This window comes from Candoia aspera, chromosome 7 (assembly GCF_035149785.1).
Source record: "Candoia aspera isolate rCanAsp1 chromosome 7, rCanAsp1.hap2, whole genome shotgun sequence".
NCBI lineage: Eukaryota > Metazoa > Chordata > Lepidosauria > Squamata > Boidae > Candoia > Candoia aspera.
In genome coordinates this window covers 5344956-5371841 of record NC_086159.1, presented here as the reverse complement: position 1 = coordinate 5371841, position 26886 = coordinate 5344956, and the positions used below count along the sequence as shown (strand labels likewise).

General features: G+C 44.2%; 1 protein-coding gene across 2 annotated transcripts; it reads left to right on the top strand.

Annotated features, from left to right (window-relative positions):
• The first annotated feature begins 11431 nt into the window (after nt 1–11431).
• On the top strand, nt 11432–26435 carry RBM17 (RNA binding motif protein 17). 2 transcript variants are annotated; one of them, XM_063308454.1, is made up of 12 exons: nt 11432–11553; nt 12999–13129; nt 15184–15300; nt 16793–16959; nt 18510–18607; nt 19685–19741; nt 20322–20463; nt 21648–21799; nt 23295–23368; nt 23715–23813; nt 25635–25707; nt 26132–26435. In XM_063308454.1, the coding sequence occupies exons 2-12, from the start codon at nt 13007–13009 to the stop codon at nt 26233–26235; spliced, it is 1206 nt and encodes a 401-aa protein (XP_063164524.1). In that variant the 5' UTR covers nt 11432–11553; nt 12999–13006; the 3' UTR covers nt 26236–26435. The 2 variants fall into 2 exon arrangements, with proteins under 2 accessions (XP_063164524.1, XP_063164523.1); XM_063308453.1 differs by having other exon boundaries at nt 23292–23368.
• The last annotated feature ends 451 nt before the right edge of the window (nt 26436–26886 follow it).

Sequence of the window (26886 nt, the reverse complement as noted above, 5' to 3'; positions counted from 1 at the left end):
AAAACATGTAAGCATTCTTCATAGTCCAATTGCATTTTTAGTCTAAATAGCCATTCTGAATAATTATCTTCAGTCAGCCTGGGAATGGTGGGAACCCTTTCCCCCTTCTCCATTGTTAGAAAAGAAGAAACTTTCTGAACTAGCCTTTTTAAAAAAAAACATGCAAGCAGCTTTCCTTTTTGGATTAAACTGGTTCCATTCTGGATTAAACTGGGCCCATAACCCTATGTTGGAGTCTGGGATGTGAGTAACAGAACTCCAGGTGGCGTTTTTAGCAATTGTAGCAGAGTAGAAGAGTCCCAGAATAAAAAAAGGACTTGCACAAAAAAGGCTTGATCAGCGTTCAGAAAAATAAAACAGTCTTCACACATTGGTTAGTGTTAAAAACAAAGTAAAAGTTGCTTACATTTTATTTTGTAGATCTTGGGTACAAGTAGAGAGAGATTGAAGAAAAAAACTCCGGTGCGTGTGCGCAAGGTACTTTCGGACCAGAGCCACATGGCAATGTGGCTCTGCTGCATGGACGTCTGCTCAGGAGGAAACAAAATGGAGAACTGGCCATGAGGGGCCCAAGGAGAAGGAGGAAACAGGAAGTCAGGTGACCAGCACTCCCCACGAACACAACAGAGACACTTTTCATAATAAAAGTCATGTTTCAAAAGAAGAGTCCCTCCCCTTTATGTTCGTGAGACGATGCATAGTTGAAATGTGATTTTCCCAACATTTGTCACCTTTAAATCGAAGAGTATGGCCCTTCATCAGCGCAGATGCACGAATTAGATTCAAGCTTAAATCTGGAACAAACGTTAGTAGCAATCATATCCTTCTGGGTGGCACCATTTCCGTACCTTAGGAGAGCACGGCCCTCCCCTTCCACTGGGATTGTTCTTTCATCAGCCAAGCCAATCCCTTCCTTTGAACTTGGATTCAATTCAGTAAAGAGATCACAATCTTCCATCATAGCATATTGCAGCCACTGTCTATGATAGAAGAGGAGCAACTTAATGGCTGAAAGTGCAAGAAGACTTGCTTCTGAAGCTTTCTCTCTGTTTTCCTGATCTGCCTTCCTGGCCCAACAATTTTTCTTTAAGTACCCATCCTTGCCGCAAAAATGGCACTTGATGAATTTCTTTGGTTTTGAATCACTCCTCTGCTTCTGATCATCATCTTTGCCCTGAGGCACCTTTGTGAAATAGCCTGCCTCATGGTGGGTCTACTTGGAACTTCTATAGGAGGCCTGCCTGCTATATTCAGACTTCAATTCTTGAATCAAATCTGATAGGGGTTGCCTGGATCCCCTATAGCTTTCAGCAAAGCTTGAAAAACTCTGAGATAAAGGTCCTAATAGAAATCCCACTTGTATTCTATTATCCAGAATCACATCATTACGAGCAAGTTTGTGTAATAGTGTCATGTTTCCCCTTTCAATGTTCTGTTAACATTGTAACGTTTCACATGTCAAGTCATTTTCTGTGTATGCTCGCTTGGCTCGTTCGGGGTTTTTCCATTCCTGCGCTCCCCTTTGTTTTGGATCTTTGGAATGTATGTTTGGGTTTGCAATCCTGTTCAAGGTTACTTTCCCAGGCGTGTGTAACGGTTCCTAGCACCTGGGAGGGGGTGCGTGCTGACGGGTGCTTGGGGCGGGACTGGATTGAAGGCAAGGCTTTTACGTTTGTATTTGGCGCGCTTTTGCTCATTCTCAGCTTTCTCTGTATTTGCATACTATTCCTTTAATAAATCAGTTATCTTTAAGCCCGAGCTTGTGAGACTGAGTATTTGGGATTAGGCAACCATTACATAAAGCTGAGAATCATTTAATTACTTTCCACTAGCCCCATCCAAAGTTGGGTAGAGAGGAGCGCTAGCGATGATCGAACCTCCACTTCGCGAGAGTGAGGGGAGCGAAGAAGAGCCGAACTCGACGACTCTGGTAGCTCCAACTTCGAGAGCGCAAAGAGCAGCACGTCGGGAGAGGCAAGATGCTCAACTGGATGAGCTATTGTTAGTGGTGCAGGGTGCCACAGGGGGTGTACTCCAACCCCAGCCCGAGGTGGGAGCAGCACAGGGGAGGGGGTCTCCACAGCCATCCTGGGAACCTGAAATCCCCTTATCACCGAGGGTGGTGGTAACCAACAGACCCTTAGAAGAGCCTGTCACCCCTGCCCGCATGAAAGCAATAGAGGACAAGATGGAAATGATAGTGACCCTCATCAAAGATGCCACCAAAAGCTCGGGGTCCCTACAGGAAGACTGGGAAGAGGAACCCTCTCAGCTGTTTCCCCCCCGACGGAGTTCCCTGTCATTCAGGGGAAGAAGCAAGACTCGAGCTCCCCGGCCCGTGGGGGGAAGGGAGTCAAGGGCGTCCCGAGATCGGCCACCACTGGCGGCTCGACGCACGTTGTTGTTTGCGGAGCCACCACAGCCGGTGGAGCCGGTAAGGACCTTCCCACCCTTTGGGGTGAAGTTTGATGGGGACCCTACCACACTTTCCTTCTTCATTACCAATGCTAGACATTATATGGAAGATTGGGGTCGGAATTTCCGCTCTGAACAAGGCAAGATTAATTTCATTGCCAATAAGCTGAAGGGGAGGGCAGCTGACTGGTACGTAACACTGTGCCAAGCTGAGGCCACGGAGTTAGAGGACTTTGATGAGTTTCTGTGGGTGCTGAAACAGCACTTTGAAGACCCATTAGCCCAAGAGAGAGCGAAGAACGCCCTAAGAAAACTCTACCAGGGGACCCTCTCTGTCGCAGACTACGCTTTAGAATTTAAAGCCCTGGCGGGGAAGGCGGAAGACTGGTCCCAGTCGACTTTGGTGGAGATGTTCAAGCAAGGGCTGGAGACGGAAATCTTCCGTTGGGCTTTGGGCAGGGACGATCCCAAAACGTTATACGGCTGGATACAGTTGGCAGGCAGTGCGGAAAGTGCCCTACAAATGTATGCCCAGAGTAAGGAGCTGAGACAGACCTGAGCCGTGAAGGGGACTTGTGCTGCTGGATTTTCGAGTCGCCCTAAACCAAAAACCTGGGAGGAAGAAAGGGAACGGCGATTGGCAAAAGGGCAGTGTTTAAGATGCGGGAAAGAGGGGCATCGTGCTACTTCGTGCCCGAGGCGCCGACCAGAAGAGCGACTCGGGAAAGCACCGGGAAAATCGCTCTCCCTGCTGCGCAAGATGAAGGCTGCCTGTGCTGAGCTCGACCCTCCAGACCTCCCATTCGGGGATGAGGACGAGGAATTACAATTTGGCCAACCGGCGGGAAACGCCTTCCACCTGTCCTGAAGGGCGCCCTTGGACAGGTGGAAGAAACCGGGCACGACCACGATTCGGTGAGTGGGAACTTCCCTACAATGACTGTCAAAGTAAAATTGGGCTCTAGAACTAAGACCGTCGAAGTCTGGGCCATGCTGGACTCGGGTTGTTCTCATTCGCTGATGCATCCTGATGTTGTAGCTGCCCTAGAACTGCCCATGTTCCCTCTGCCACGACCCATGATCTTCACGCAATTGCATGGGACCATGGCGGGGGGGAAGGCAGTCACTCACTCTACTGGACTGGTGGCTTTGCAGATGGGCACCCATTGGGAGAAATTGCCTTTTGTCATAGCTCCGGTGGGGGGCCCTTTGGTGATTCTGGGAATGCCTTGGTTTGTGCAACAAAACCCTTTTATTAATTGGCTACATAGAACTGTAACGTTTGCTGATGGATTTTATAAAGTACCTGAAAAGGACTTGTTAGAGGACATGGAGGGAGGTCGGGTGGCTAACACTACAGTACAAACTCTTTCGCCACTAGAAGGGCTGCCCAGCCAATACCAGGATCTGGCTGATGTGTTTGGGGAGAAGGAAGCAGATCGCTTGCCACCTCACCGAAAAACAGACTCTGCCATTGAGTTCCTACCTAATGTAAAGTTACCTCACCCAAAGATTTACCCCATGTCTCCCAAAGAGCTAACTACGCTGAGGGAGTTCATTGACAAAAACCTGGCTAGGGGTTTCATTGAGCCGGCGAACTCCCCAGTGGGGGGCCCTGTCCTCTTTAGACCAAAAAAGGATGGCTCACTGAGGCTCTGTACCGATTTCCGCGGGCTCAATGCAGTCTCAATATTAAATAAATATCCTTTGCCCCTTATCAAAGATACGTTATCACATCTGGCCAGAGGCAAAATCTTCTCAAAATTGGATCTGAGAGAAGCCTATTTTCGCATTCGCATAAGGGAAGGGGATGAGTGGAAAACAGCGTTTAACTGTCCGCTTGGGGCTTTCCAATACAAAGTCTTACTCTTTGGTTTATCAGGTGCACCTGGGGTTTTTATACAACTTATAAATGAGGTCTTGCATGACCATCTATTTAAAGGAGTACTGGTGTATTTGGATTATGTATTGATTTATACTGAAACCACGTCAGAACATATTCACTTGGTGCGTCAAGTGCTTGCTAAATTGAGAAAAGTGGAGTTGTATGCTAAACTGTCCAAGTGTGCTTTCCATCAATCACAAATCGATTATCTGGGATATAGGATTTCCGCTAAGGGCATCGAAATGGACCCTTCCAAAGTGGAAGCTATTGTAGCATGGGAGCCTCCACGTACCAGGAGACAATTACAAAGTTTCCTTGGATTCGCAAATTTCTATCGGGCATTTGCCCAAAATTTTGCCAAAATCGCCCTCCCCCTTACTGAACTGTTGAAAACTAAAGCGCAGGGGGATACGCGGCGCTCAAAAAACCCAGGAGCGCTCCTTAAATGGACTCCAACCTGTCAACAGGCATTCGAAGCGCTCAAACAAATCTTCACTACCGAACCAATCTTGCAGCATCCAGACCCCACCAAACCTTTCGTGGTACAGGTGGATGCGTCCGATTTCTCCGTCGGAGCGCTACTGCTCCAGTCAGACCAGTCTGACACCTTAAAACCCTGTGCTTACCTCTCTCGCAAATTCACCGAAACAGAGAGGCGGTGGCACGTTTGGGAAAAGGAGGCTTTTGCTGTAAAAACGGCTTTAGAGACTTGGCGCCACTTACTAGAAGGGGCTTCAAACCCTTTTGAAGTATGGACTGACCATAAGAACCTGGAAGCTTTAAGCACCAGTCAGAAACTCAGCCCCAAACAACTTCGCTGGGCTGTTTTTTTCAGCCGTTTTGACTTCACACTCAAATTCATACCAGGCAAGAAAAACTTTTTAGCCGATGCGCTCTCCCGCAGGCCCCAAGATGCTGGCCCAGGGCCAACAGTTCAAGGTACGGTCTGGACTGAAAAACAATTGAGTTTGGCAGCGGTGACACGCAGCCAAGCGCGAGCGCATCAAACGCAGCCTCAAGCCGCTCCGCCTCCCAGCCGCTCGCCGCGCTTGCCAATTCCATCAGATTTGCAACAACAGTTGCTGCTCCACCTTAAAAATGATACTTGGTTACAAACAAATCTACACACTGTAACTTTCACTGACGATTTTGCCTGGTGCAACGATCGTCTCTATGTGCCTGACGCTTTGCGGAAAACCATCCTTCAGCGCTGCCACGATGACAAGTTAGCGGGGCATTTCGGATATCTAAAAACACTTCACCTAGTTCGGCGTCAATTCTGGTGGCCAACTTTGCTAAAAGACCTTAAAGCCTATGTCACGGCATGCCCTGTCTGTGCAGCTACAAAGCGCAAGACAGGCAAGCCTCAAGGTCTCCTCCAACCACTTGCCACCCCATCCTTCCTGTGGCAAGACATCTCCATGGACTTTATCGTTGACCTACCGCCCAGTCAACGAAAAACCGTCATTTGGGTGGTCAAAGATTTTTTTTCAAAACAAGCCCATTTCATCCCATGCGCCTCTATCCCCACCGCGCAACAACTGGCACGCCTCTTCCTTGTTCACGTGTACCGCCTTCACGGTATCCCCGCCTGTTTGGTGAGTGACAGAGGCACACAATTTACGTCACAATTTTGGCGGGCATTTTTATAACTGGGAACCAAGCAAGCCCTGTCCACCGCTTGGCATCCAGAGACGGACGGTTCTACTGAAGCTGTTAATTCTACTCTTGAGCAATATCTGCGAGCTTTTGTCAATTACCAACAGGACAACTGAGTCGACTTGCTCCCTCTTGCTGAGGTCGTTTATAACAACGCCGTGCATCAGAGCACTGGTCAAGTTCCCTTTAAGGCTGTCTTCGGGCGGGAGTTCGTTCCGATCCCTGAACTCCCGCACCCGCAGCCCCTACCAGCCTCTCTCACTGACTGGGCTGACACTCTCAAAGACTCATGGCTAAACATTCAGCAAGCTCTGCTCCATGCCGAAACCACTTGCAAACGGCATGCCGATGCTAAACGCTCCCGCGAACCTACTTTTGCTGTGGGAGATAAAGTCTACTTGTCCACCAAATTCATCAAATCACCACAACCCTCAAAGAAACTTGGCCCTAAATTTGTGGGTCCTTTTCCTATTGTAGCACAAATTAACCCTGTTACCTTTAAACTCGATTTGCCCCATAACCTCAAACGTTTACATCCTGTTTTCCATTGCAGTTTGCTCAAGCCCTACCTGCCGTCGGACCACTGGCATCCCCAACCGGTTCCACCACCTCCTCTCATGATTGATAACCAGCAACACTTCGAGGTTTCGGAAATCCTGGACTCCCGCCGCCAGCGTTCCACTTTGCAGTACCTCGTTCGCTGGAAACATTTCCCTCATCCTGAATGGGTTGCTGCTCCCGATGTACGCTCGCCCCGTCTGGTTGCTCGTTTTCACTCTGCCTACCCTGACAAGCCCGCTCCTTAGCATTGTTTTGGGGGGGGCGATATGTCATGTTTCCCCTTTCAATGTTCTGTTAACATTGTAACGTTTCACATGTCAAGTCATTTTCCATGTATGCTCGCTTGGCTCGTTTGGGGTTTTTCCATTCCTGCGCTCTCCTTTGTTTTGGATCTTTGGAATGTATGTTTGGGTTTGCAATCCTGTTCAAGGTTACTTTCCCAGGCGTGTGTAACGGTTCCTAGCACCTGGGAGGGGGTGCGTGCTGACGGGTGCTTGGGGCGGGACTGGATTGAAGGCAAGGCTTTTAAGTTTGTATTTGGCGCACTTTTGCTCATTCTCAGCTTTCTCTGTATTTGCATACTATTCCTTTAATAAATCAGTTATCTTTAAGCCCGAGCTTGTGAGACTGAGTATTTGGGATTAGGCAACCATTACAAATAGTGACTGAATTTTGGAAATACGTTCAACAATGTCTGTGTTTGGTTGCATTTTTACATTGAATAACTCTTTCACCAAATTAACTTGGGAATCTCCTCCTTCCCCAAAGAGTTTAAACAATTCCTCCATCATTCCTTTTGCAGTTTTCCTGTGCTGGATTTGTACCAACATTGGTCCATTTAAGGAATTCATGATCGGTCCTTGGAGTTTTAAGGTCATTGGCTACCCAGGTTGCATAGCCTTCTGAATCTGAACTTGGAGAGTCTTCCTTCAAAATATGCAGATTCAGAATCCTTGCCTGCTTCTCCACCCAAATTCTCCAGGGAAAAAACTCTCTGGGATTGAGTTTAAAAATTACTGGATTGTGAGGCAGGGATACACAGGCCATTTTGTCTAAGAAAATGATTTAAAAAAAGGAAAAAAAACTTCCCTTTATGCTTTTTGGCTATTTCCTCGTGCAAGACAACTTCCTTAGCATTTATACTGAGTATTCTCTCAATTCAATTGATTTTATTACGGTCACTGACCAGTACCAGATACAATTCTATAGAAATATGCACATTAGCCATTAGCCATAAAATATGAGCCATCTAAATTAAAATAATTTTAAATTTGAGTTTATAAGTTCCAATTAGGTGTTAAAATACGTTTGGATCACAATGTAAGTGAGCCCCTTAATCAAGTTTAAAAACAATCTTATTAATTTGCGTTATCATGACTAATATTCTATCAGGCATAAGTGTCTATAAAAATCTAAAATATTAAAAGGAGTGATAAAAAGAGTAAAATGTCATATATAAAATGTGTTATATAGACCGCAAAGTTATTACAAGGGATACATTACTACATTTTTCCAATCATAACCTGATGTATCTTCATAGCAGCTGCGCAGAATCTGGCTACTTGCACCGTGACAGTTGGATATTCATCTCTAACATTTGCATACAATCTATATCTTTCCATCTAGGGCATTTACTAATCAAAGGTAATATTAGTTTACTCCTGAGCTCTTTATAAAAAGGACAACGGAGAAGGATGTGGTCTGTAGTTTCTATCTCTCCATTGTTACAAGGGCACAGTCTATAGCAGAGAAAAGTGAGGCTAGCACTGGGGTCCACCCATTCCAAATTATTTTTTATTACTTCATACATAATAAAGTCTGAAGCAGGGGCTTTCCCTGGTTTGAACTGTTTAATTATATTTCTGATCTCTGAGCACAAGACTAGGGGCCAATGGGGAAGGGAGGTTGCATCCAACTCCAGCTCTGCCAGGGAATTCTCTGCTTGACCATATAGGGTAACAAAATGGTGTTCCCATGTACTGGCTGGTATATTGGTGAAGAGCTATAAATATTGTTAAAGAAGGGGCTATCAGCTTCCATAAGATAGCAGGGTTTTTTGCACTGGCAGCCACTATCAAGTGTTGCCAGGATACCTTCAAAGCATTCTGGTTTTCTTGACAGTTTAACTGTTTATACTGTTTTTTCAACATCATTAACTCAGAAATTATACAAGAGCCAGGGTTCTCTTTGTATAATTTAAAATGGCGGTTTAGAGAATTCCAAGCATCACAGCATTCATGGTCGAACCAGGCTCGACATATTCTTGGATCATGCCTAATTGTAACAGACTGGGGGGCTGTTAACAAATGATTGAAATAATTTGGTCAAGTTATTAAAATTAGCCAGTATGATGTCATCTGACTTACCCTCCACTATTGCTGAATAAAGAGACTTGGGTGGTTCCCTACTAACAGAGCTGGTAACTATTGCTGCTTGCTGAAGGGTCCATTTAGCGTGAATGGGACAAAGGTCATCAGCCACTGATGCAACATGGCAAGAAGGTAGGATTTTTTTAATAGTACGGCATAGCAGTTTGGTGTTCACACTGCTTTTTCTTGCTGGGAAATCCTTGTGAGGTCCAGCAGACTCTCTATTTAGCCGTGACAAGTCACGTTGCCTGGGGTGCACCACAAGGAGGCTGGTCTACATTGCACTGAGTTGGGCTGAGAGGGAGGGACTGGCCCAAGGTCACCCAGCCGGCTTTCGTGCCTAAGGCGGGACTAGAACTCTCCTACCACGCCTGATTGGCTCTTGGGCTGAGAGAGAGGGACTGACCCAAGGTCTCCCAGCCGGCTTTCGTGCCTAAGGCGGGACTAGAACTCTCCTACCACGCCTGATTGGCTCTTGGGCTGAGAGGGAGGGACTGGCCCAAGGTCCCCCAGCCAGCTTTCATGCCCAAGGTGGGACTAGAACTCACAGTCTCCTGGTTTCTAGCCAGGTGCTTTAACCACTGGACCAAACTGGCTCCAAGAAGGTAGTGTTGCCTAGAAACTCAGGCACCCCGAGTTTGGCGTGGAGCTGATAAAAACCTGGTCCCTGAATTTGGGGGAGAGACTACATTTGTAAAGTGGCTTTTTGCCTACCTGAAAACACGAATCACACAGCGATTCAGGCAAAAGCATTTATTAAGGGAGGGGTGTCAAGTCCTTTTATAGGGTACAGAGACAAAACATACATTTGGTATATGTGATAGATACATCATAAAACAAGTAATCAAACAATAAAAGACATTGATCTCATGAGAATTGAACAATAGAAAACACTGCTTCTAGGTAACTTTCCACAAGTGGCAAATTTATGGGTTACGTCATTCCATTTCCCAGCCTGGTTTGTATCATCATAAAACTTGCAAGTGTATTCAAGGACTTTCGGAATATGCTTTCTCTTGTTTAGTTGCTGCACATAAAAGAAAGGGTTTGGGGTAAAAGGAAAACATGGTTTCTTGAGCTTGAAAATAAGGCATGGATGCCATCCTTAAATGCTAATATCACCTTTATTAAAAAGCTACTAATGAAGCTAAAAATTCCAAGTAACAGTAGAAACAATCTCAGAAATTTTTAGGCAGAGCCTAATGGGGAAATGATCACTTTCAGATCAACCAACAATTACAAACTTACATAGATAGGGGATTAAACTCAGATCCCAGCATCCCTAACAGGGAAGGCTTGGTGCCAGCCCAATGGGTATACTCAGCTGGGTAAACATCACTAGTAGACCCATTTAAAATTACCAAATTCAGCTTTGTGAGCGTTTGAACAAGGTAGAGCCCTGTATAGTCACTGTCTATGGGTCAGGGGTTCTTTTTATACTCAAAGTTTGATTGTTTCGGGCTCAAAATGATCTCCCAAAAAGTACTGCACTCTGCAACACTTGGAGTTTTTATGTCTCCCCTTATAGGTTGGGGAGGTGTTTTGTTTTAAACAAAACTATTTAGAGTATAAAAGCCCGAGGGCTCCGTGAGAGGTCATTAGGGGTTCCTGGGAGATTACAGTGTATTTAAAATACTATTTCAAATGCAGTCTATTTCACTTTGAGGTAAGTTTCATTCTTTACTGTCAGTTTAAGAAGGCTGTTCATGCATATATGCAGGCCTACTGCATATACAAATACAATAATTTTGTAACTTCTGGCCTGTATTTAAGCCTGAATGTGCAGGGGCTTCCTGAGGCTTGAAAAATATTTCAAGGGTTCCTCCAGGGTCAAAATGTTGAGAAAGGCAGTATAGTAGATCCTGCAGTGTACAGGGGGGTTGGGCTTGATGACCGCTGAGGTCCCTTCCAACTCTAGGTTTCTATGAATGCAGTTGTTTATCATGCATTCCATGATAGGGAACTTTGCTTTTCATGGTTGTTTTTTAAAATCATCTTAGGAAACTGGCAGGTGGGTGCAGAGTGAGGATAGCAGTAAAATAAAAGCTAATGGTTAAAATGCAAACAATAACTTCGCTGTTACACCATTGTGAACCTAGTTACAGAATCAACCTAGTTTCTCAATGGTTTACAATGGTTTTGTACTAGGCTGGTACAAAACAAGTCATAAAAAAAAACCTTTGCACGTGATGCAGATACAATCACAGGGTTATTAACTGTTTTTAAGTGTGTCGCACGAACACAAAAAGCAGAGCACTTCCTTTTCCGATATTTTTTCGCCTACGCTGTTTGCGCAACACCGATCGGGCCGTAAAGGCGTTCTCTCGCATGCGACCTTCTCGGGACTTGGCGATGAGAGCGTAGCGAAATGTCTTTCTCCGCCGTTTACGCATCGTTGCTGCCGACGGAGTTGGCGTAGCTCTGCCCCAAAGCGGAGGGCGAAACCTGGCTCCACCCCCGCGGCCACTACGGAGTTTGCGCAGAGGCGGCCTCTGGCGGCGGCGACGAGAAACGAAGCTGCTTCCGGCGCGCGCGCAGAGGAGGAGGAGGAGCCTGATTGGTTCGCGTCGTCCGTGACGCGGGAGCTTCGCTTGGCCGACGAAGAGGCGCTCTTTCCCGCCCCGGGTCCTACGCGGGGCCCCGGCTTGCGGCCTCGGCGGAAGGGTAAGGAGAAAGCCGCCTCTGCTGGGGGAAAGTGATGGAGGGCTGGAGGGCTTTTTAACTGAGCCCGCGCGAGTCCTGCTATTAGGATGGTCGCCCTCAAAGATCTGAATGATGAAAAGAAGAGCCGAGGGACTCGTTTTGCGGGAAGGATTATTCGGGGGTCTGTTGCAGCCCCTCGTGGCAGGAATCCCTCCTCCTCAGAACCAAGACACGTTTTTGTTCCTCACTCTCGCCTGCCCGGGCGATCAAGCGGGTTCCTGAGCATGTGCAGAGGGCAGTCTCTGACAGCGCCCCCAGTCCTTCCATCCTAAGTCTGTGACTGCGGGGGTGCGGGACCCCTGACTCGCAGGGCATGACCTTTAGGAAATTGGGCTGAAAAAGAAAAAGATTCCAGGTTTCCACTCCCTTTATTTTTATTTTTGGTAAACGTATGTATGTATGTTTCCTGGTCTCGATGGCCACATAAAAGAGCCCCCCAGAAGGAGATTCAGAGCAGCAGCCCTTTCCCTCCTCCTGTCCCAATGAGCAGATGATCACCTAACCCTTTGGCCGAACCATGTGCACCGCCAATAATTTAATTTTAAATTTTGGGCTTCAGGAGGGACTTTGAAGAGGAGACCCCAAAATCTTGCTTTGATCCATCAATTACAGCAGTGTCTCTCAACCTTGGCGGGTTTAAGGTGTGTGGACTTCAACTCCCAGAATTCCCCAGCCAGCATGCTTTGAGTTGAAGTCCACAAATCTTAAACCTCCCAAGGTTGAGACACTGGATTACAGCGAGACCCTTTTAAAGTGGCCTGAGCTAGGGGCTTACATATATCATACAGGAAGGAATTCATTAAACACCTCCAAAATTATAACTGCTTTGGATCGATTCAGGGGCAAGGAGAGGAGAGGAAAGATAGCCTTTGTGTATTGTATTGTGTTTTTGTATCAATGCTGCGTGCGGGGGCGGGGAATGTCCTTTTGTCTTTTTGCCCTGAATCTATCTAACCCGTTACAATTTTGGATGTTTTTAATTATATATAAATAAAGAAATATATAAATCTCATTTCTTCCAAGGTGTTCTACATGGTATGGATGGTTTTAGTATGGTTAGGTAATGTAAGAATAGGGCTTAGTACTAACTATTGTAAAGTGATGTTCCGCTAATCAGAAAATAACTGTGTTTCTATGGCATAGATTTTATGATGTTTTATAATGTTCTGAGGTAGATTTAGAAATTTGCTTGGCGCTTGGTTAATTGGTGATGTATAGACAAATTGTTTTCCCTTTTCTGTCTTTTGTTTTTGTAGTTTTTCATGTGGTTCCTTTCCTTTTCTATTTCTTTTCTGTAAAACTTGTTAAGATAAAATATTTAAATAAATACATTTGATAAAAAAAAAAAGAATGTCCTATAGAAAACAAACATGTTTATTTTTTTCTGCTTCCTTGTTTTGGACCAGGAAAAAAAATGTCCCTCTATGATGATCTGGGAGTAGAAACCAGTGATTCCAAAACAGAAGGCTGGTCCAAGAATTTCAAACTTCTGCAGTCGCAGCTGCAAGTGAAGAAAGCCGCCCTAACTCAAGCAAAGGTACAGTAAAAATCTGGAGGAAAATGCTTTAAAAAAAAATCGTTGGCTGTCCAGAGAGCACCACTGCTAAATATAATGCTTAATTTAGCAAGTAAGTTAACAAGTAATGCTTCTCATAGATCTTACCTCCAATCCTTGACCCTAATCAATAAAAAATAAACTTTCCAGGATTTCTGGAATGCCTTTAAGTTCTGGCTGTATTCACATGGGCTTGTTCATTATTTGCATGTTTAAAACAACCATCGTTGCTCCTAAGGTCCAAGCTTCAATATGAAGCCATTCTGCAACAGTTTTAACTCTTTAATTGTAAAAGTGCATCTTCTTCTGTCTTGCATCTGTTGAAAAAGTACAGGCATTCCTCAGAGATATTGTGGGTTCAGTTCCAGACCACCACAATAAAGCAAATATCGCGATAAAGCAAGTCACACACATTTTTGGGTTTCCCAGTGCAAATAAAAGTTATGTTTATGCTATACTGTAGTCTATTAAGTGCTCAGTAGCATTATGTCTAAAAAAAACAATGTACATACCTTAATTAAAAAATGATTATGATGATGATGCTATCCGTTCAGTTGTGCCTGATTCTTGGCGTTTCTAGGGACCAGCTCTCCACATTTTCCAATCTTGTACAGCTTCTTTTAGTTGTTTCATGCTCTGGCTGGTGTCAGCTTTGATGGGGTCTAACCACCGTGTTTTTTGGCGGCCCCGTTTCCTTTTACTGCTGACCGTTCTGAGCATAACTGCCTTTTCCAGCGAGTTTGATTGCATGAATTAAAAAATACTTTATTGCTGAAAAATGCTAATCATCATGAATGAATCAGATGAATCATCATAACGAAAAGGTTTGAAATACTGCAAGAATTACCAAAATGTGACACAGAGACACGAAGTGAGCAAATGCTGTTGGACAAATGGCACTGGTAGATTTGCTCAACACAGGGTTGCCACAAACCTTCAGTTCGTAAAAAAAAACAACACAGTGTCAGTGAAACGCAATAAAGCAAAGCACAATAAAATGAGGTGTGCCTGCATGCCTATCTGCTGGTTCAGAGCACTAGGATTGAGCACTGGATTTTTCAAAATACACACTTACAGAGCTCCAGAAGCTAGAGAGTTCCCTTTTTGTTCTCAGCATTCGAAGTGGAAAGGAATCTCTTGCATCAGTCTTTGCTTCTCCAGAGCCTGTGAATTATATTGTAACATCTTGGGGGAGAACTATGTACTGCAATTTGCAGATTTCATCAGCTTCATTTAACTTCCGTTATGTGAAAGTCAATCCTGAGAAGTACAAGGTCATCTTGCAGCATCCACATCATATAGAACGTTAAACATATATTTTCAGTGATTTTTCCACCCGTGTAAGCAATTCTGGGATTGGGGGTTTTTTAATGAAAAAATAATGGAACAAGAAAAACAATTTAAAATCCTCCATTGGAGTAGTTTTCCCCAGGAATTCCAATATATTCCAATTTTTATAGAAGTTTGCGAGAGCATTTTTTAAAATGTACAGCTGTTAGGTCTAATTGTATTCATTCATTCATCTAAACAGGACATGCTGTATAGTAGCTGAAACAAGATTTCACTTACCTAAGGGTAAACAATTAGTTGGATCAGATAGTTAGGTGGTTAACTTGTCATATTGAAACGCACATGCAATCTTTATTATAATGAAATATCTTTAGACTAAAATATATTGATAAGCCTTTTGCAATAAAGCCTTTATTTAGGTAGCTTTATGAGTGTATAGAATAGACTATATATACATGTTTTAATCAAATTGCCTTTTTTCTGAGGACATTTGCTTAAAAGCATGCATTGTCCTCTTGACACAGCAGAGCCTTTGGACTCCGCTTCCCATCTCCAATGTCTGCTGAGTGGGAATGATAGGAATTGTAGTTGAAGCATTCCAGCTGTGTGAGAGGTCTTCTAAAATGCTGCCCTGTATAATCCCAGGTGGTGATGAGAGGAGCGAAACACAGATGGAACAGCGCATGGAACAGAATTCTTGAAGCTGGGCGAAATGTATGTTTTAATCTTGGGGCGTTTTATTTTAGAGTCAGAGGACAAAACAAAGCACAGTCCTTGCTCCTGTGATTGACCTGAAACGAGGCAATGCTTCTGATGAGCGCCAGATCGTAGACACCCCACCCCATGTGGCTGCTGGCTTGAAGGTAAGACTGGGCTTCTAAAATGGACCGGCAGTATCCAGAGCGAGAAGCCATCACGCTCCGCAGGCAGCCTCCCTCTGTAGCAAAACGCCTCTCATCAGGCCCAGCTAGATTGAAGAGACAGATAACCTTTCCAGTGTCTGTTGACTATACGCCTTTAGAGCTCCTTGGTCCATGAGGTGCAGCTGACCTTCTGGGTATAATTTTGCATTTGCACTCCAACTGGCTTTTCTTTCTGCATCTATTGACCTATTTTTATTGCCTTTTGAGTATTAAGTGTGTACATCGTTTGATACGGCATTGTGCTTTGAAATGATGGTGAGCTGTGTGAGTGTGTCGGGACACTTAGGAGGTTGATACACAAGGAATTGTAAAACGGATACTTGCTTGCTTACTTATTCAACTCATGCGGCCCATCTCAAATACGTGATTCTGGGTAGCTCACGATTAAAAACAAAACACAAACACTACAAATCGGTGAATAAAACCTACAGCAGCCAAGATAAAAAACCAAACAGCACAGCAAATAACGTAATCATGATATGGGCTCAACCGGATACCCAGAGTCCGGATCTTAATCTCAGGGTAAAGATAGGAAACAGCACTCTTTCACGACTCCTTCTGAAATTGTTCCTCATAGCAAAGGTAACTGCACTAGAACAGTATTTTAAGAGAGAATGTGTTGATTCCATTGTTAATATCTGAGGATATTTGCTAGTTGGCATTTTTTGTGAAATGTCTGCATTGGTTTCCACAAAACAGGCAAGCTGGGGGACAGCAACATTAACATTCTGCCAGCCAGTTTGGTCCAGTGGTTAAGGCAATGGGCTAGAAACCAGGAGACTGGGAGTTCTAGTCCCGCCTTAGGCATGAAAGCCAGCTGGGTGACCTTGGGCCAGTCCCTCTCTCTCAGCCCAACCCGCCTCACAGGGTTGTTGTTGTGGGGAAAATAGGAGGAGGAAGGAGTAGTAAGCCACCTTGAGTTATTTATTAAAAAAACAAAGGCAGGATAGAAAATAAATAAATAACATTATTTCAACAGTTAAAAGAGAAAACAAGAACTCGCATGCAGCCACCAAAAAGGAAATACTATTCTGCAATTTAGGTTTTAAGGATCCTAATGCTTGCAAGATTTGAACACTGTCTGGAGGTGTGTCTGGCCTGACCACTAAGGGTTCCACATTCTTAACACACTTGTGAAAAAAAAATTGCACATAGATTCTGAATGAAAGCACAAAGGGCACAGCACCTGGGGCAAAGACTCCTGCTTCATACACAAAGCTCATAAGGGTGCTTTGCAAAAGACAGTCGCCTACACCTTCCACATTTTGTAACTCAGAATCAGCACCTTGAAAAGAATCCAGGAAAAAAACTGGTAAATGCCATGAAGCTGAGAAACTATCTATCTTACTCTGGCAAATACACGACGCATCTTTCTTTGATCAGAACTGTATCGGATAGTTTTTATTGTTGCATTTTCCATGTTTTATTCCAGGACCCTGTTCCCAGTGGCTTTTCAGCAGGAGATGTATTGATTCCTTTAGCCGATGAGTATGATCCGATGTTCCCGAATGATTACGAGAAAGTAGTTAAACGCCAGCGAGAGGAACGACAAAGGCAGCGTGAGCTGGAGAGGCAGAAAGAGATTGAAGAAAGAGAGAAGTGAGTAATCAGGACCGTATGCCATCCATTTAGGGTTAGGGTTTCAATTGCTGTTTTTATTGCCCTGAATCTTTACTTGCTAAGAAAGCAAACCAGTTGCAGGAACTTTGGGGGCTGGGAAACAGGGCACAGTAATCTCCCCTCACTTATCTCCTCCAGTTTGTGATCCAGTTATTTACCTCCATGGAAGAGCTTGGATTCGAAGGGCAATATAGTGCTGTTGTTTTAAATAAATATGTATGTACGTATGTTTATCTTGGGGTGTCACTGCCTTTCAGGTGTGATTTTTCTATAGGAGTTGGACAACAATGCATGTGATTTTGTACCTTTTGGATCAATGTTCCTGGACATTTTGAGATCAATATGCAATAAAGTAGGGGAGAGGGTTTCTAGGTTTGTGAGACTTGGGGGGATCGGCTGGAGGACAGAAGTGCTTCTCCAGAAATAAGGTTTATTTCATCAATTTAGATTAGATTAGATGGCAGATTAGATGACATGGCAGATGAGATGAGATGAGATGGCATAGAGCCAGTTTGGTCTAGTGGTCAAAGCACCAGGCTGGAAGCCAGGAGACTGAGAGTTCTAGTCCCGCCTTAGACACGAAAGCCGGCTGGGAGACCTTGGGCCAGTCCCTCCCTCTCAGCCCAGCTCACCTCACAGGGTTGTTGTGTGGGGAAAAGAGGAGGAGGAAGGAGTATTAGGTATGTTCCCCACCTTGAGGTATTTATAAAAATAATATAGGCAGGATAAAAAAAATTAAAAATTATGACAAAGTTGCAAATGAAAATGGATGTGTCTTCAGAATGAAAAGGTTTGTGTTTTGTAATTCTGTGCATGGAAAATGATAAACCTGCATTGAAGAAATGTGGGTCAAAGCAGTCAGTCTGAAGGTCTCTAATAGTTTAGAAATTAACGATTTCTGAAAGTGATTAGAAAGTGAGGTTTGTGAAGTTAGCGTCCTTTAAAAGTCTCTGCCTCGGTTGCGAGCAAGATGGCTAATCTCGTTGTCTCCCGGCACTCAAACCCGCAGAAAACTGCTGGCTTGCGGTCTTCTTGCGAGGAGCGGCCGTCCAGAGCCAATGTGGGCAATCTCCCACCCTCTCTTTATCCGGAGAGGTTCCAAAGAACCGGTCCACCCACCAGTTCTTTGGTCTCTGCCGCAGTTGTCGGCTCCACTTTTGCAGAGCCCTCTTCAGTTTGCCATACTTCCCCTGGAAGTCTCAAAGCGGTATTGTATGTAGTATGTGTAGAAAACTGAGTCCAAAATTAAGGATATAAGAATTAAAGGTATATAAAATAGTTTTTGTGGCTGGAACTGCGTTTCATCTCATTTTTATGACTGGCTAGTGCAAAAGTTTATACGGTTATTGTTACGTTGTCCATTTGAGTCATCTGAAACCCGCTGGAATAAATGGTATAAATGTGAATTCTGGAACGGAAAAGAATAAAAACAGGGTTCGCTAAGAATTTAGCCAATGTTTGGATTTGTTCTTACTATCTAGATTTCCTTTGTGGAGGATTATCATCTTAGTTTCTGTTTCAATTTCAAGGCGGCGCAAAGACAGACACGAGGCAAGTGGATTTTCCAGACGGCCAGATCCAGATTCGGATGAAGATGAAGATTATGAAAGGGAGAGGCGGAAACGAAGTGAGGGACTCTCCTCGTTACCAAACATATGCGTGGATCAGACCCTCTTGTCTCAAGTACTCAGAAGGTTCTGGTAGCGCCTTCTCCAAAAAATAAACTTTATTTAAAAGGCTTTTTTGACCTGCAACGTAGGTTGCAGAAGGCAGAAGCCTTTTGATAACATTTGCTAGAGAGCGTGCTGCCAGGCTCCTCCTGATTTCTGGCTGCTGTAGATAGGCTTCCTGTGTTGTCTCAAGCGGATGTAGATGGGGTCTCCCCCTTTCCATAGACCTGGCAGCTCTTGTGCCTGTTTTTTTATGGAAGGGTTTGTCTTCAGCAGCGCTGCGGGGCGCCAGCTAATGAGTGCGAGGGAGAACCGGAAGGCTGGCTGCCCCACTCTGCATCAGGGATAATCTGTTCCAAAAATTTTGTTCTTTTTCTGCCAAACGCATGATGGTCCATTTGAGGCGGCCTTGAGAAGTAGGCATGATTCAAAGCAGGGTGAGCACTGGGGAAGGTTGGTCATCCTAGGAACCTGCTTGGGCATTGATCATGGACCTGTTAATCTGAATGATCTGAATATACAGGTAGTCCTCGCTTAATGAACACAATTGGGACCAGAATTTCAATTGCTAAGCAAAGCGGTCATTAAGCGAATCTGACCCAATTTTATGACCTTTTTTGCAGCAGTCATTTAACAAATCGCCAGGAGCAGTAAGTGAACCACGTGGTCATTAAGCGAATCACGCGGTTCCCCATTGATTTTGCTTGCCAGAAGCTGGCTGGGAAGGTTGAAAATGATGATCACATGACCATGGGACGCTGTGACGGTCATAAGTGCGAATCGACGGTTGTGTGAGGACCAGTCCTAAATCAGGTTTTCAAGCACTGTTGTAAGTCCGAACCATCACTAAATGAATGGTTGTTAAGCAAGGACTACCTGTGTGCGGAAGAAACTCTCTTTACTCTAACCAACCAGACCTAATGCAACAAACTTTGCAGCAAAAAAAGCAACCAGGAATTGTGGCACTTTAAGGATGAACACACTTTTTATGGAAGAGCCTTCACAGCTGACTCATTTTTGTTTTCCTTACGCAGGCATGGGAGGAGCTGCCATCGCGCCACCTACCTCTCTGGTGGAGAAGGACAAAGAACGTACGCACCGAGATCGTTTTTCTTTAGATTAGTTAACGCCGCTGCTGTTGACATTTCTGATTTTAGGGATCTATTTCTAAAAGCGCTCCGTTGCTTTGCACGTCTGCTGGGGATTGATTTGCTGATATCCAGCATAGGAAGGGGCAAATTACAGTGTTTCATAAACAGAGATTTATGACTGCAGGAAAGCCTGAAAGGGATTTTTAGTTGGGAAATACTCTGGAAGTAATAATCTCAGGCTGAAAAGGGCCCATGAAAGATATCTGCAGATTTGGTAATTGGAAGAACGTAGAGGAATCGGGCAGCGGGACCCAGAAGCACATTTTAAGTGCTGCCTTGGGTTTTGCAGCTCTCGAGAGAGGCTTCGTCGACTTACGAAGAGCATGTCAGTCATAAGGCAGATAGAAGAAAGTGGGATGCTGTGACTAATTAGATAAAGGGATTCTGTCTCATTAATAAGGCATTGAAGGAGGGCCTTAAAATAAAACATCGCCTGCTATTTTCAAGGTCAGGTAAAGCATAGAAATCCACGCCTGCTGATTTTTGCCGGGATGGTAAATTGTCCTGCTTTCTTTTCCAGCTGTCTCCACATTTCCGTACGAAGAGGAGGCAAGGCCTCGTGGTTCATCTTCCAAGGCTGCCATCCCGCCCCCGATGTATGATGAGCCGGAGAGGCCTCGTTCCCCAACAGGGCCCAGCAATTCCTTTCTTGCAAACATGGGGTGAGTGCTGGTAGCACTTCCTGCAAAGGCCACTGGGGGGCGGTGACAAAGAGCGCCAGGGAATTGGGAGCGCTTGGATTCTCACAGTGTGTTGGCATCAAGCGGGTTGTGTGAAGTCACAAGTCTGGAAATGCTTTCTGTCAGTAACGGTTTGGCCTGCTGCTGTCTGAGGCAGTGTTTTGGGCAAGGGATTGGGCTGAGATCCCTAAGCTTGCTGATGTAGCCAGTGCTGCTCTCAGGCTGTGACAAGTATAGTGGTCCGGCATAGTTAGCCCACATGTACGTCTCCCTTTCTTGCGTCTGCTTTCATTTCATTTGAGATCCTAGCTAATTCTGGAGGAGGCAGTTAGTGGCTGCTGAGCCCAGAGGTGGACGCTGCAACCTGGGCTGTTGTGGAGAAGGGCAGCGAAACTAGCAGCAAAACAAAGAGGAGATGTCGCATTTTAAACCAAACCAAAGGTCCCTCTTTAAAGTCTCTTTCAACTTGGGCTTGACCCTTGATAACTTCATGGAATTAACTTCCCAGTTTACAGCACTGCCTGACATTCCTTAGTGGTCTCCCATCTCAGTCCTAACCAAGTCCAAGCCTGCTTAGCTTCTACGTCTTCTGTGTTTGCACAATGCAAAAAAAAAAAAAATCTGTGTGTAGAAAGCCAGTTTATACACAAGGTTTTGAGTTTGTCTTCCTTTACCTGCTAGATCTGTGTGAACCAGGAGTGTCTTTGCATGGAAGAGCACTGAATTATACAGGATTAAATGGTCTGTCTAGGCAGTGTTTCTCAACCTGAGCAACTTTAAGCTGTGTGGACTTCAACTCCCAGAATTCCCCAGCCAGCCATGGAGAGGCCATTGAGGACCTGCATAGCCAACTCTGGCTTGGAGAGTCAACTATGCAATATGAGAAGCGCTATGCAAATGTGTTCAGTGCCCTAAATTCCTCTTTAGTTACCTTTATTAGGGGTGATCAGGCGCGTCTGCTTTCCCACGTGGAGCGAAGTTTAACCCATTCTTGGTATTTCAGAAAAGCAACAGTCAGGCTAATTTATTTCCCCCCCTCTTTAGAAACAAGTGGTGGCATGCCAGGTGCCAGTTTAGGTTTTAATATTTCAGAGAACCGTTTAACCTGCCCGCCTCCCGTGATTTCCCATGTCCGATGGCCAGCTCATTCTCCCTTCCGTCTCCAGAGGCACAGTGGCGCACAAGATCATGCAGAAATACGGCTTCCGAGAGGGCCAGGGACTGGGGAAGCACGAGCAGGGGCTGAGCACCGCCCTGTCAGTAGAGAAAACCAGCAAGAGGGGTGGAAAGATCATTATTGGCGATGCTGCCGATAAAGGTAAGTCGGGGAGGCCTTACAGGGCAAAGGGGGGCGGTGTCCAAAGGTGATTTTCTACAAGGTCTGCAAGCCTCACTGTAAGGTAGTTGCCACGCAGATTAGATGACAGATCTGGGCCATTTAATCATTAGCGGCTCCATTGCTTTAATCCGTCTTAAATTCCCTTTGTGTCCACCTGTAACGAGTTTAAGTGAGATTTATCTGCTTAAAGCCCTTGTGTGCAGGCTGTGTTAATTGAAGTTCTGTCCGTGGTCTTCGGATTATCCCTTCGGCCCCTCTGGAAGCCGTGGATCTTTTGGCTTGACAAACCAGGATGCCGTTAGCCTCGCCGGGGGAAAGGAAAGTTGTCGGGCAGAGGCACGCTTTGGTGCCTGCCAAGAGAAGGGCAGCAGTGGAGTTTGGGGTGATTCCCATGTCTGTGGAGCAGATGAACAATCTCTTTCTGCAGTTCCTGTTTTCAGGGGAGGAGGAAGCCTCTTTTCAGGATCCCTGATTATGGCTTTTCAGTGCTGCTAAGCTCTAACTAATGTATCATCTGCTAATTGGGTTATATAATCTCATACTGATGTGTTACGTGATTGATATATATATATATATATGATATATATATATATATATATATATATATATATTCCCATCTCTAAAGGACGTAGGGGATTACAAGAAAGATGATTTTTTGCCCTATATATATATATATTCCCATCTCTAAAGGACGTAGGGGATTACAAGAAAGATGGATTTTTTGCCCTATATATATATATATTCCCATCTCTAAAGGACGTAGGGGATTACAAGAAAGATGGATTTTTTGCCCTATATATATATATATTCCCATCTCTAAAGGACGTAGGGGATTACAAGAAAGATGGATTTTTTGCCCTGCACTAAGTGCTTTTATGTGTTGACATTCACCCCCTGGAAGGGAAAATCTCAGATAAAATACAGACAGTTCATTGTTAAAGAGATGTTAAATGGTTCGTTAAAGTAACTTTGCAATTGCAGTTAAATATAACTAAGTTTGTGTAAGCTTTTACTTTTTAATAAAACAAACAACAACGGCTCTGTACTTAACTTCAGTTGTACTGGGGTTTATATGTGTTCTGTACAAACTTGGTTTTAGAATTTCCTCATCACTACAAATAATCTAAGAACCCTTTTTAACTTAAGGCTGGGGTATTACAGTTTTGTACATTCTCAATTCCATGCTTCGCAAACAAGGACGTTCATAGAATTTAATTCTGCTAGTCCTTAGGATGTTGCCTTTGTGAGAAATAGATCCTTGAAATACATAATTGTTAAAAATACTGCCTTTTCCTTTATGTTCATGACAGATCAGTTTTTAAAGTCCAAAAAAAAATTTTTTTTTTGTACTCAAGATTTCTTTGGAATCAGAGATCGCCTCTGATTATCACCCTTTGATAATCTAGCATGAGATTGTTAAATAATATTGCATTACTATGAAACCATTACCACTTTTTTCTCTTTGGAATAGCAGATGCATCCAAGAAGTCAGATTCAAACCCTTTAACAGAAATACTGAAATGCCCAACCAAAGTCGTCTTATTGCGGGTAAGTTTCACATGTTTTGATTCATCAGCCATCATGGATTGATGCTTTTAAGTTTTGGGTTGGCATTAAGGCTGGCTTTTTAGTTTAGATTACTTGCTTAGAGGAAGTGACATTAAAATGATCAGGAAGGTAGAAAGGATGTGACTGGGGATGTTCCTTGATGGCAAATATTTGTTTATTCTCTGTAAGCTGCTAAGAGTCTTTCTGATTGCAATGGGATAAAATAATCTTTAGCAAATAAACATTTGTGAGAAAAATCTCTTACCATTTAAAGAAAAACTATTGGGGGCTGGGAGCAAAGGAGCCAAATTTGCATTTCAAACTTTGAGTCTATTTTTTGTTGTAGAATATGGTTGGAGCTGGGGAGGTTGATGAAGACCTTGAAGGTGAAACAAAAGAAGAATGTGAAAAATACGGCAAAGTTGGGAAGTGTGTGATTTTTGAGGTACTGACTGATATTTTTTTTATTCATTCATTCATTCATTCATTCATTCATTCATTCATTCAATAAAATTTGTCACCACCCATCTGCTCCCACCAGAGGGACTCTGGGCAGTTTACAGCAATAATCAATAGAACAATAAATATACAACAAATTTACAATATATAAAAATACAATATCTAAAAAACAGTTACAAGTGAGCAATATAGATAAAAATGAAATTCAAATGGCAGATGATAACTCAGACCTCGTATGCGAAGAGCGCTCTAGGGCAGTAGCCATCCCCAAATGTGACGACTCCCCGCCCCAAGCCAGGTGGCAGAGCCAGGTCTTCAAGTTCCTTCGGAAGGCCAGGAGCAAAGGGGCCAACCTCACCTCCAGGGGCAGCGTGTTCCACAAGGCGGGGGCCACTTCAGAGAAGGCCCACCTCCTGGACCCTGCCAGAGGGAATTCTCTTACAGATGGGATCCGCAACATGCCCTCTCTGCACTATCGGGTGGGACGGGCTCATGTAATGGGGATAACCTTGAATTGGACCAGGAAGCAGACTTCCAGAAGTTTGCTTTTCTCCCACAAAAAGGAGAAAATCCTTTTCTCCCAGAAGCTATTCCTTTTTTTGAAAAAAAGAAAGCAGATTTAAAATACATAAATGCAAAAATATATTTAAAAGTAGATCTTTAATGGAGGATACAGGCTACAAGTCTGAAAAACTGGGCATATGGAATGGAAAAAGGAAATCTCTAGAAAGAGACTCCAAGATGGCACGCCTGTATTCTGCTTTATTTATTTATTTGCTTATTTGGAAGATTTATGAGGCCACCCCTCTTAACACACGGATTCTGGGAGGCTAACAGCAAATAAGAAAAACAATATAATCTACAAATCAGCCAGGAGAAACAGAGTCAAAATAACCATAGTACAGTGAACCCAAGCACCATGTAACTCCCCATGCAAGCCACACTGATATTGGGCTTATCGAGCATTCTGGCCTGGCACCTGGGAGAGATCCCAAATTGCTCCCTCCAGTTTTAAAATCTGGGAAGCAATTTCCTTCCGCTCAAAGAAGATCTTTTCTTGTTTGATAGCATTTCCTCATTAGAAAGCACAAAGCCTTTATACACAGAATTAAGCTCTGACATCAAAGCATCTCTTTTGAAAATACAGTAACTTATTCCAGATTGAAAGTTCTTTCGATCAGGCACCCAAGTTCAGCACAGAGTTTCCAGCACTTTCTGTTTTTGCCAACTTGATCATTTCTCACCTCGTCCTTGCGTGAACATGGTCCTGACCTAGCTGTGCATCATCTGGTCTGCATCTGGCTTGCATTTAGCTCAGATTTTGATACTAGGTTATATACAATTGCTCCAGTTTTATGTATCAGATGTTAGTGGGTCAAAAGTCATCAAGCAGGCAATCTGAGTTGGCCAGAATCTTGGCCAAGTGATACGACTGTTGGGAAATTGTTTAGGCCATCTGTATCCAAGAAGGTGGGCAGAGTTCATTGCATCTAAATAGAAACTGAATTCAAGTGAGGGCTGTTTGGGTTTTCAGATTGGATTTCAGAAACATGGCAATTACCAGGTCAAAGCAGGTGTTTCCAAATCACTCAGGAGCAACAACATGAAAGGAAATGTGTCATTGCAAAAGTCTAGAGCAGTGTTTTTCAAACCTGGCAACTTTTGGCTGGCTGGGGAATTCTGGGAGTTGAAGTCCACCCACCTTCAAGTTGCCAAGTTTGAAAAACACTGCTCTAGAGACTCATTGTACTGTGTTTCTGTTGTCCTGCGAAGGCCCTGATCTTTGTAATTGCTGCCTTTGATTCAGATTCCTGGCGCTCCTGATGATGAAGCTGTGAGGATATTTTTAGAGTTTGAAAGAGTAGAATCTGCAATTAAAGGTAAATAATAACCGCTACGCTGCTTCCTGCGAATTGTGGAAGCCGGATTCAGCTGCACAGATGGGTGCTGAGACAGACACACCCACTGCCTGTGTATATGAAGCCCACCAATTGTGGCTAGTTTCTGTCTTTCGCCCTGATAGGCTTTGTCCTCACTGCTGCTTTGCCTGATGGTAACCTCCCATCCCCACCCCACCCCACCTTCTTAGTTGATTGAGGGAAGGAGCTGAGGATCCATGTTTCACCCTTCCTATAAATATTGTCATAGTTCATGGTTGCTGTAGGAACCATCTGTTACCCTATTCTGGCCCACCTGGGTATTCTGCTTATCCTGATTTAAAAACCTTAGCTCAGTGGGCTCCTGTCCCCCAGTATTTTCTTACCTGGGAATGTGGCCAACGTTCATATTTTGCCTGGGTTCCAGCGGTCGTTGACCTGAATGGAAGATACTTCGGAGGACGAGTGGTGAAGGCGTGTTTCTACAACCTGGACAAATTCCGAGTCTTAGACCTTGCAGAACAAGTCTGATCTTCTGCCTGAAGGCCAGACCCAGACACATCACCATCCGGCACCTCACAGTTTTCAGCTGCATGTTGAGAGCAGAAGAAGAGGCAAGGTGGCGTCTTTTCTAGCAAACTGGAAATAATTCTTGAATGGCCTTTACTTACTCTTTGTGATGGACACACTTTATTTGTATTTCTATTGTAGTATAAAATTCCTTAAAGGTACCTGTTTTTCTTTTTTCTTTTCCTTTTAAGATTTCAGCATTTGTTTCTTGGCTCTTCCATACCCTGATTTGCTGATGGTACTTGGGTCAACCTCTACCTGTCCTCCTAAGTTTGTTCTTTCTCATCCTGTGCTTTGATTACCTCTCTCACGTCTGATTTAATGGCAAAACCGTTGTTTCCATTTCCAGCTGGCTGGGAAACTGTAATTTGCTGTTAAATGAGAAGTGACAGAAGACATTGAAGCACAGAAGAAAGGGAGGGGTCAACACAAGGTTTGTTCAGTTAGCCCTAAATCACAGCATTGTGTTTTATGCGAGCCAATTCAGATGCTCAGATGTGGTGGCACTCTGTTGGGTGTGAGGTAGGGCATGGCAGAGCAGCTGCTAATTAAATTAAAAACTAGGGGCTGGATAGACCAGTGGTCCACTCTGGTGTAAAGGCAGGTCCATAT

Excerpts from the sequence above, each read along its gene's own strand:
- RBM17 (XM_063308453.1), top strand. The coding sequence starts at position 13,007 with ATGTCCCTCTATGATGATCTGGGAGTAGAAACCAGTGATTCCAAAACA. Across the intron at positions 13,130-15,183 it reads CCGCCCTAACTCAAGCAAAG|AGTCAGAGGACAAAACAAAG; the intron begins GTACAGTAAAAA and ends GTTTTATTTTAG. Across the intron at positions 19,742-20,321 it reads GGTGGAGAAGGACAAAGAAC|CTGTCTCCACATTTCCGTAC; the intron begins GTACGCACCGAG and ends TTTCTTTTCCAG.